At 55.9% G+C, this 10606-nt stretch overlaps 1 protein-coding gene across 1 annotated transcript; it reads left to right on the top strand.

Annotated features, from left to right (window-relative positions):
• The first annotated feature begins 7863 nt into the window (after positions 1-7863).
• CCDC166 (coiled-coil domain containing 166) lies at positions 7864-9875 on the top strand. The gene is made up of 2 exons (XM_017511555.2): positions 7864-8307; positions 8425-9875. Exons 1-2 carry the CDS (start codon positions 7864-7866, stop codon positions 9370-9372), a joined length of 1392 nt encoding a protein of 463 aa, XP_017367044.1. The 3' UTR covers positions 9373-9875.
• Positions 9876-10606: the final 731 nt, after the last annotated feature.

Below are 10606 nucleotides of genomic sequence, written 5' to 3'. Positions count from 1 at the left end.
CACACGGCCCACCTCCTCGCAGAACCACGCCCAGCCCAGTTGACTAAAGGAGAAATAGACAATCTATTGTGCACTATAACTTATAGAAGTAAAATGCACGACGCCAATAGCAAAAGGGAAAGGGGATAATGGAAATATACATTTATACTATTACAAAATAACGTGAGAATATATACTGTAAGGTTCTTACGTTATATATACAATATTAATAGTATAATATTATTTGGGCTGGGCACGGTGGCTCACGCCTGTAATCCCAACACTTTGGGAGTCCCAGCTACTTGGGAGGCTGAGGCAGGAGAATTGCTTGAACCTGGAAGGTGGAGGTTGCACTTTGGGAAGCTGAGGCGGACTGATCACCTCAGGTCAGGAGTTCAAGACCAGCCTAGTCAACATGGTGAAACCCTGTCTCTATTAAAAATAGAAAAAATTAGCCGGGCGTGGTGGCAGGCACCTGTAATCCCAGCTACTGGGAAGGCTGAGGCAGAAGAATCACTTGAAACCAGGAGGTGGCGGTTGCAGTGAGCCGAGATTGCACCACTGCATTCCAGCCTGGGTGACAGAGCAAGACTCCGTCTCAAAAAAAAAAAAGAAAGAAAAAGAAAACAAATAGTAAGATAGCCAACTTAAAAATTTACCATTTAAATTATGATATTATATATAAATGATCTAAATACTTCAATTAAAAGGCAGAGAGTATTATGACCTTATTTTAAAAAATCAAAATATACAACTTTGCCTTAATTATACAAAATTGTTACAAAAATATCATGTTTATAAAATTATAGGCCAGACGCAGTGTTCATACCTGTAATCCCAGCAGTTTGGGAGGCTCAGGCAGGTGAATCACTTGAGGTCAAGAGTTTGAGACCAGCCAGCTCAACATGGTAAAACTCTGCCTCTACTAAAAATATAAAAATTAGCCAGGCATGGTGGCATATGCCTGTAATATCAGCTACTTGGGAGGCTGAGGAAGGAGAATTGCTTGAAGCCGGGAGGTGGAGGTTGTAGGGAGCTGAGATGGCACCACTGCACTCCAGCCTGGGCAACAGGAGCAAAACTCCGTCTCAAACAAAAAAATAAACATAATACATATATTAATTACATGTTATACAACTATACAGGAAATGCACCTTATTTTTATCACTATTACTTTTTGAGACAGGGTCTAGCTCTGTCACCCAGCCTGGAGTGCAGTGGCGTGATCTCGGCTCATTGCAACCTCTGCCTCCTGGGCTCACATGATCTTCCCACTTCAGCCTCTTGAGTAGCTGGTACTACAGGTGCAGGCCACCATCTTCAGCTAATTTTTAATTTTTTGTAGAGTCCAGGCATGGTGGCTCATGCCTGTAATCCCAGCACTTTGGGAGGCTGAAGTGGGCAGATCACAAGGTCAAGAGTTTGAGACCAGCCTGGCCAACATGGTGAAACCTCGTCTATATGAAGAATAGAAAAATTAGCCAGGCGTGGTGGTGTGAGCCTGTAATCCCAGCTACACAGGAGGCTCAGGCAGAAGAATCACTTGAACCCGGGAGGTGGAGGTAGCAGTGAGCTGACATCGTGCCACTGCACTCCAGCCTGGGTGACAGAGCAAGACTGTGTCTCGAAGAAAAAAAAAAAGAATTCAAATAATATAAATCATGTTCTCTTATCCCACAAAATTGGATTTGAAATAAATAACAGAAAGGCATTTAGAAAATCCCCAAAGATTTCAAGATTAAACAATACACTTCCAAATAAACAATAAGTCAAAGAAATCATAAGGTCAACTAGAAACTATTTTGTACTGAAAGATAACAAAATCATAACGTATCAGAATATGGGGCATGTCCCCAAAGCAAGGCTTGGAAGGCAATTGACGGTGCTTAATACAGGAAATGCCAATGGATAGTAGGAGCCTTCGTAGAACTGATGGAGAAGAGCCAGTTCTTAAGGGACTGCAGGGCAGCTCAGGCTGGCTGGGATGCAGCTGCCAGGGGCAGCAAGGAAGCCCAGCTGGCCCCCAACACCAACAGTGGTGAGGACTGGCAGGCCAGTGCCCCCATTCTTCACCTTCCCTGAGGAACCCCAAGGAGAGGAAGTCCTGACCCTGACACTCTGCCCCTGAGAATGGGACTCATAAGTAGAATTATACCAACACCAGTGAATTTTTAGCAAAATCAGAATTTTTTTTTTTTTTTTTTTTTTTTTTTTTATTTTTTTTTTTTTTTTGAGACAGAGTCTAGCTTTGTCGCCCAGGTTGGAATACAATGGCCTGATCTCGGCCACCACAACCTTCACCTCCCAGGTTCAAGCAATTCTCCTGCCTCAGCCTCCTGAGCAACTGGGACTACAGGGGCAAGCCACCATGCCCAGCTAATTTTTTGTATTTTTAGTAGAGACACGGTTTCACCACATTGGCCAGGCTGGTCTTGAACTCCTGACCTCATGATCCACCCACCTTGGCCTCCCAAAGTGCTGGGATAACAGGTGTGAGCCACCTTGCCCAGTGCAGAAAATTATTATTATTATTATTTATTATTTTTTTTTTTTAGACGGAGTTTCGCTCTTGTTACCCAGGCTGGAGTGCAATGGCGCGATCTCGGCTCACCGCAACCTCCGCCTCCTGGGTTCAGGCAATTCTCCTGCCTCAGCCTCCTGAGTAGCTGGGACTACAGGCACGCGCCACCATGCCCAGCTAATTTTTTGTAGTTTTAGTAGAGACGGGGTTTCACCATGTTGACCAGGATGGTCTTGATCTCTTGACCTTGTGATCCACCCGCCTCGGCCTCCCAAAGTGCTGGGATTACAGGCTTGAGCCACCGCGCCCAGCAGAAAAATATTCTTTAGAGTGAACTTCACTACACTGAATTATGAAATCAGTTTTCTACTTGGCAAAATTAAACCATTTCCAACTTTTTCTGTTTCCCTTTTTCATTTTGCTGCCATTATTTTCACCTGGGTTTATCCTTTGCCAGATACACTTTCCAGTAGACATTTGATTTGTCCATTAGTTGGGTGGGGGATGTTGCTCTTTGAGACAGTCTCGCTGTGTTGCCCAGGCTAGAGTGCAGTGGTATGATCCTGGCTCACTGCTGACCCCGAGTGATCCGCCCACCTTGGCCTCCCAAAGTGCTGGGATTACAGGCATGAGCCACTCTGCTCAGCCTAGTTGGATTTTTTAAATCTGTTATTACGTGGTTTCTGTTGGGGCCGCTATTTCTACCAAGTCCAACTTTCCCTTGTACAAATATTCTTGCCGATGTAAATTTTGTCAATAGTTTTATTATTAAATCACGGTAAGTTTTTATTTACTTACTGACACGGAGTCCTGCTTTGTCACCCAGGCTGGAGTGCAATGGCTCGATCTCAGCTCACTGCAACCTCTGCTTCCCGGGTTCAAGCATTTTCCTGCCTCAGCCTCCCAGGAAGCTGGGATTACAGGCACTCGCCACCACACCCTGCTAATTTTTGTATTTTCAGTAGAGACGGGGTTTTACCATGTTGGCCAGGCTGGTCTCGAACTCCTGACCTCATGTGATCCACCTGCCTTGGCCTCCCAAACTGCTGGATTACAGGCGTAAGCCACCACGTCCGGGGTAAGTCACAGTAAGTTTTGTTGCATGCAGTTCTAACTTTCAGCTTTATTTTGGGTGCATTATTGACCTGGACCTTGTATTGAATTTTTAACCAATCCATGGGGAAATCATGGGTGAGGTCTGGGGGAAAGTCATCACCCAGGAGGCCCAGAGTCACAGGGTGGGGTCTGGATCACAGACCCCGGTGAAACTGTGTCTGGAGCCTCCTGCTTCACCCACCCCCAGCCTCCTGTAATCCAGGAAACTAAACTCCCTTGTCTCCCATCTCCCAGCTGTCACAGTCCCCATGCATGGACCCCGCCCTCTTCCATGAGGGCACCACGGTGTGCCATTGTGTGGGCCAAGACCCTACCTTACCTCTGAGTATCAGTCTGAGAGGGTACCCCGCCCTGTCCCCTCCTGCACCATAGCCATGGCCCACCACCCATCCCATCTCATGCACAGCCTCTCCCTGGTGGATTCCAAAATGGCCCTGCCCTCTCTCCTACTCCGGGTGTGGGCTATAGACCCAGGTGGCCCAGGTGACCCACGCTGGTCGCTCCAGTCACTTACTTGAAACCCTCTGTGGCGACATATGCCAGCTGTGGACATGGTTGTCTCTGACATCATAGATTTGGAGGCATAGACTCAGAAATGAGGGTCCCCAAGGATGCATGTCCCCAGCTGGGCACCCTGATGGCTGCATCAGGGATGTCTCTGGAGCTGAGTGGAGGTGTCATCATCAAAGCCTGTATAGGGGCTCCAAATCCTGGGCACCCTCCTTTTGGTCATCCTCTTCCTCAGAGGCAGGTGACCCCCCCATGAAGGCCCACCTGGACCACACCCCAGTCCCCTACTGGCCTGGGCAGGGATGACCAGGAATGACCTGGCTCCGGCCTCGTGCTCATACCTAGAGAAGTGCTGTGGACAGGCAGAGGGCAGAGCGCCTTCTCTGGGGCAGCTGTGACTGTGAGCTGATGCACGTCACGGCCTCGGACTGAAGTTTCCATCGGGGACTGGTTGAGGGACTTGTGTAGATCTGGCATGGGTTCTGAGTTACCTGGCCATGGGAGCAGGATCTTTGCCTCAAACACCCTTGCCTATGCCAGCCCTGGTGGGTGGGTATGGTAAGGCCTGCCAGGGATATGGGGCAGAGGACAGGCTTGAGCTGGGCCCAGGGCACAGAAACGAACAGGACTGGGGCCCCAGCGCCTGACCCCAACCACAGCCCATCGTTCCCCTTTCCCCCTGGGCCATCACTACCAGCTCTGAGCTGCTGCACGAGGGGTAGGGTGCACAGGGTGGAGCTGCCCATGGGTCCTGGGCTCCCATGTGGGCTCAGCCCACCCTCAACTCCACAGGTGGAGCTGACCTTACCAAGTGGGTGGGCAGCCTTGGCACATGGATGGGTTGCAGCACTGGCCATGTGCTAGTCCCAGGGCACAGGGCAGCTTGGGGAAGGGGACCCCCCCAAAGGGAGTGGAGAGAAGTGGGAGGAGACCATCAAGGTCCAAGTCACAGCCCCAGTGCTCCCAGGGGGCTTTGGACAACTCACCTTGCCTTGGTTTCTCCATCTGTTAAATGGGAACAGAGGTGGCTGGGAGAGCTCAGCAAGGGCCAGGTACATAGCCCCAGCCCTGTGGCTGTGCTCAGCAGGGGGCTCACCCCTGGCTCAGGAGGTGAGTTGGGCAGGACATGCAAAGCAGCAGGCGCAGGAAGACAGGGGCACAGCGGGGGTGAGGGGGTGGGGGGTGAGCCTTCGGGAGCAGCCTCCCAGGAGCAGACTCAACGCACCCCTGTGCTGCAGCCTTCAGGGTCCCCAGCAGGGCCCAGCATAAGGGGCTTGGGGCAGGAGGGAGACTGGCCCGGCTTAGGGGTTGGGAAGGGAGGATGGCCCAGCTACCAGGGGAGGAGGGAGGCTGGGCCAGCTGTGGGTGGGGAGGGCCTCACAGGGAGCAGACGGTGCCTTCTTCCAGGGCCTTTCCAGCTTGCCAGCCTGTTTCTGAGGGGGGGTGTGATTGGGGGTCCTGGGGGGACAAAGACCAGCACCCCACTTGCAGATGGGGCTGGGAAGGCCCCCAAGGGTGGGAGCTGTGTCACAGAAAGTGAATTCTGTCTCCACATACAGTGCAGGACCTCTGCCTATTGCTGCCTCAGTTTCTCAATCTGTCAAATGGGGACAGTGACCCCCCACAAGGCATGAGGGCATCGGGATGGAGAGCACTGGGGTAGGGCCATGGCAAGGAACCGGAGGCCCCACTGTGGATAAAGGTCCCTGCACACGAGCCTGCCCCTTACCCACTGCAGTTGGTACCCTGCTGCCAGGATGCAGGTAATATCTTTCTCATGATTCTATGTGGTCTTTTCCCAATTTTCTGTGAACAGAGAGGCACCATTTTCCTATTAAAAGCCCATAGATTAAAGCCAACATTCAGATGCAGTTTAGGAGTTTATGAGTCAATGTCCCCTTACAATGTTAATGCTAAATAGACTGACTTGTTTGGTAGTCTGTGTCCTCTTACTTTTACTTACAAAATACATTTTTTTTTACAAGGAGTAAAATGCTTCAATCATGTTGGTAATTTTAAAAAGCGCTGCTGCACCTTTCAGGCAGGTTAGCTGATCAGAGCCAGCCCTGCCATGTCTGTGAGCCACCAGGGTTCTAGAACCGACTTCCTGAGACGGTCTCCACCACAAACCTCTGCGCGAATGTGGTTTTGACAATGCTACAAGTCAAGGATCCTCAAATCTGCCCACATCCCAGCAAATGTGGACAAACGGAACAGAAACTCAACTCTACAATGTCAGGACACAAAATAGGGGTACACTGATGTTGTGTGTCAAAGGATGCTGAATGCACCCATTCCTGAGGCATCTAACAGGATGGGAGCTGGGGACCACTGGTGAAGACAGAGGCAGATCCTACACGACCAACAGGCTGCAATGCCTGCTGTGCAGTAACGACCAATACACCGGGACAGCAGAGTCTGCAGCAGAGAAACAGTGTAATGATCCCTGGGCAATGAGCAAGGAGATGGGAGGGACCTTCAAATCTGTCTCCCTGAGTTCTCGGCTGGGGTTTTTAAGGGGATTGTGAAGGGTTAGGGGCTGTAAAATGGGGTCATCAATTGGGCAGGAAAAAAGGATGAAGTCATCAGCATGTGGACCCTCCGTTATTTGGTGCATCAGCTCCTCATGGGGATGCTTCAGGCCAGCTGGGTCCGTCGTTTCATGGGTATTCAGGAGCTATCAAATAGAAAACTTCACATTTTACAATGTTTAGCGTTCCCCATAACTGCTCTATAGATAACAATGATAGTTTGAGGAAGGGGTAGGAAGGCGGGTGGCCTCAAGATTAGCACTGAGTGAGCTTCCCTTCCTCCCCTCCCTTCCCTGATTAAAAAGTTTACAGGGATGGTTTCAATAATAATGATGTATCCACAAAGTCAACAGAAAAAAAGAAAGTGCCAAGTCCCTGGTGGATCCCTGTGCCCTCCAGCCATCCGGGCGCAAGGCAAAGGGAAGCTACCCAGCTGCAGAGCCACAGATGAGCTGAGCGCGTGCCGCACTCATGGGCTTAGGAACTTCAGAGAGAAACGCTCTTCAGCATCCCAACGGACTCCACACTTCAGGAACCGCAGTTCCCATGGGGGCCTCACGGAAGGAATCACGAAATGCTCAAGGAAAGCAAGGGACCCTGGAGAGGCCAGTGGTCCAGGGAAGCGCTCCCTCCTGACAACACAGAGATTTCACTCCGGAAAGGCAGAAAGGCGGGGAATGTGGTGAAGCTCCGCCTCGAGTCGGGGGCAACCCGGGAGACGGCCCAACGATGGACCAAAGGCGAAGGGCGCTGCTGGGGCCTGTGAGACTCAGAAGCACTTCCAAAGTCCGCCTGAAGCCCAGTCTTGTCAGCTCAGGCCCTATCTCTGGGGGCGCATTCTCGAGGGAGTTGTGCGGAATCAAGGAGTTGGCCATCGCCAAGTAACGGGGTGGGGGTGGGAGAAGACGACTAGGTTCTGTCTCCATAGAGACCATGGCCGCCGAGCAGCAACATGACTAATGTTGGGAGCATCCCGACGGACAGCGAAGGCCCAGGGGGAGTCCCCGGGTGAAGGCTGGCAAAGCTGCCCTGACCCCCGAGACCCAAAGCCCCGATCTGCCTCCCCCAAAGCCTCGTGACCCTGAGACGCTTCCCTCCCCTGGGCCTGGAGCCTAGAATATTTAGGGAGGGAAAGAGGAAGGGCTAAGCAGGGGGAGGGGCCAGGGTCGCTGCTCTCACCAGTCCTGGAGGGCCAGGCACCAACCCATGGCGCCCAAGAAAAAGCGCGGGCCGAGCGCGGGGAGCCAGCCAGGTGGTGCGGGGGGCGCGGGTGCCGAGCAGCCGCTGTCGGAGCGCGCGCAGTACCTGCAGCGCGAATACGCGCTGCTTTCGGAGCAGCTGGAGGCCTGCGAGGACCGCGTGGACCAGGTGCTGCAGGAGAACGCCTTCCTGGACCGCGAGGCGCTGCGCCTGCGCGAGGAGAACCGGCTCTACGCCAGCTATGTGAGCGCGCGCGCCCAGCGCTGCGCCAACGCCATCGTCCGGCTGGACGAGCAGAACCGCGTGGACCTGGCGCAGATCCACTGGCAGCGGGCGGAACTGGCCTCGCTCTACCACGGGCGCGAGGACGGGGTGCGCGCGCAGCTGCTGGAGATGGAGGCGCGCGCGGAGCAGATGGCGCGGCAGGTGCAGGAACTGCAGCCCTACAAGGCCAGTGCGCGGGCCCGCGGCCGGGGTGCGGCGGGGCTGGGCGGGCAGCCGGGCCGGGCGGGCAGCCGGGCCGGGGGCAGGGGAGGGGAGGGTGGACTGACGGCGCCCCCGCCGCAGGTGCTGCAGCTGGAGCAGCTGGCCCGGATCCGGGTGCTGGAGCGCGAGCTGCTGCATATGCGCGTGGAGCACACGCAGCTGCTCCACCGCGTGAAGCGGCGCTTCCAGGAGGACAAGGCGGCTTTCGAGCGCGAGGCGCGTCAGCGCGTGCAGTCCCTGGCGCGGCGCGCGGAGCGGGAGGCGGCGCGCGCGCTCGTTGTGCACACGCAGGCCATCAAGGCGGACAACTGGCGCCTGCGGCAGGAGCTGCTGCGGCTGCTCCGCCGGACCCAGCTGCTGCACGACACGCGGCGCCAGCTGTTGGAACAGCGCGAGCAGCTGCACCGCGAGCACGAGGACACGCGGGACCTGGCGCGTGTGCACGGCTGGCTGCCCAGGGGCCCCGGAGGCCCGCCGCTCTGGCAGCCGCCGGCCTCCTCCCAGCCCACCTCGCGCCACGGCTCATCAGCTGCTCCCATAGACCCTTCGGACACCGCCTCCCAGACCCAGTCCTTGGTCCCGTCGCGCGCGACTTCCCGGGCTCCATCCGGGGTCCCGTCGCGCGCGGCCTCCCGGGCCTCGTCCGTGGTCCCGTCGCGCGCGACTTCCCAGGATCCGTCCGTGGTCCCGTCGCGCGCGGCCTCCCGGGCCCTCTCGTTGGTGCCATTGAGCATGGGCTCCAGGGTCCCATCGCTGGCCGCCTCAAAGCTGGGCTCCCGGATCCCATCCCTGACCACGTCACACGCAGCTTCCCGGACCCTGTCGCTGCCGCGGTCACGCGAGGGCTCTCGGATCTCTTCGCGGTCCTCATTGCGGGTGTCCTCGGAGGACACTCTCCGATCTACGAAGTCTGGCCCCAAGCTTCGCTCCAGCCTGACATGGGATCGGGATCCCGCCCTTCCCCACCCACAGTCGGAGGAGAGCGTGATCGCTGACGCTGCGGCAGAAGCCTCCTCCGGGAGAGCCTGAACCCGCAGGGGGGAGGCCCGGGAGGCCCTGGTGTGGGCGACCCTCGTGCGCAGGAGGCTTACTGGGATAATGCAATCGTCAATAAAGGTGTGGCCCCCAGACCGCTCTGACACCCACGTGCGCCCTCCAGCACTTCCCGCTGGCACCGGAGCCGGAGCCGCTCATTCGTGCGTCCAGTTTCCAAGCTGCAAGGGAACTCAGCGCCTGCTTTCTCTGAGCGTCCTCTGGGCCCCCGCGCCCCTGCCCTCAGCGCGTCCCCGCCGCGAGCCGGCAGGCGCAGAGCAAGCCCCGGCACCCGCGGGCGCGGCCGGGCGATGAGGCAGCAGCTGGCAGCTGGGCCGCACGGGGAGGCCCGGGAGGAGCGTGGGCTTCGTTCTCCGGCGCCAAGGGGAGAGAACGGATGTTGAACCCACTGGAGTTTTTTAGTGACTTTAAAACTTTGATCCATACCTTCCAACTTAGAGAAATTTGCAAGAATAGCAGAGGGACCGCCGTGGACCTTTATCCGGATGCCCGTAAGTTCGGTCCGTGTGAATCCCGCGAGTGCGCACTGCTCGGGGAGCGTCCGAGGCGCGGTGGGACACGCGGGCCCCGTGGCCCTAAGCGCTGGCGTGTGTATTTCCTGGACTGAGGGATGTTCTCCCACGACACCGCAGGAGCGATCGGAGCCAGGACACCCACTGCGGAGGAATGTTACCCCCATCACACCCATCACCGCTTTGTTACCTGTCCCGTGTTTTTGTAGCTGTCCCCACCTTCCGGGGTCACGTGCTGCATTTCGTTGTCACACCTGGATGAGGACACGTGGTTATTAAAACGCGCCTCCTTGGAGGGTCAGCCCTGCGGGCTGCGTGGACGCGACGCGACCAGCGAGTGCCTGCGGCCAGAGCGGCGCCGCGCTTCCGGTCGGGGCGGCGCGGTTTCCGGGCATGTGTAGGGGTAGTTTCCGCCCTGTGTGTTGGTGATGGCGTCCCTTGCCCTTTGTCCCGCGGACAGGCTCCTCCTTCTGTGCAAGCCTGTGGCAGTCATTCCTGGCTTTCCTCTTCCTGGGGCCCTGAGCTCCTTTGTTGGGATCTCAAGCGTGTATCCCCAGTTTCCCCCAGCACCTCCCAGGACCTTGAGGACCCCCAGGGACCCGGGTGGGCCCACCTGAGCCATCTCTGTCCTCTTAGGAGGAGTTGCCAACATTGGGGCTCTGTGACCCAGGCGGGTGGGCTGGGAGGTGGGTGCAGCT

The sequence above is a fragment of the Cebus imitator genome, unplaced genomic scaffold, assembly GCF_001604975.1.
Source record: "Cebus imitator isolate Cc_AM_T3 unplaced genomic scaffold, Cebus_imitator-1.0 Scaffold449, whole genome shotgun sequence".
In the NCBI taxonomy this organism is placed as follows: domain Eukaryota; kingdom Metazoa; phylum Chordata; class Mammalia; order Primates; family Cebidae; genus Cebus; species Cebus imitator.
This window is presented reverse-complemented; position numbering and strand designations above follow the sequence as displayed.

Bases quoted from the DNA above. Each gene is read 5' to 3' on its own strand.
- CCDC166 (XM_017511555.2), top strand. From the start codon at position 7,864: ATGGCGCCCAAGAAAAAGCGCGGGCCGAGCGCGGGGAGCCAGCCAGGT. The intron at 8,308-8,424 runs GCCAGTGCGCGG...CCCCCGCCGCAG, and splicing joins AGGAACTGCAGCCCTACAAG to GTGCTGCAGCTGGAGCAGCT.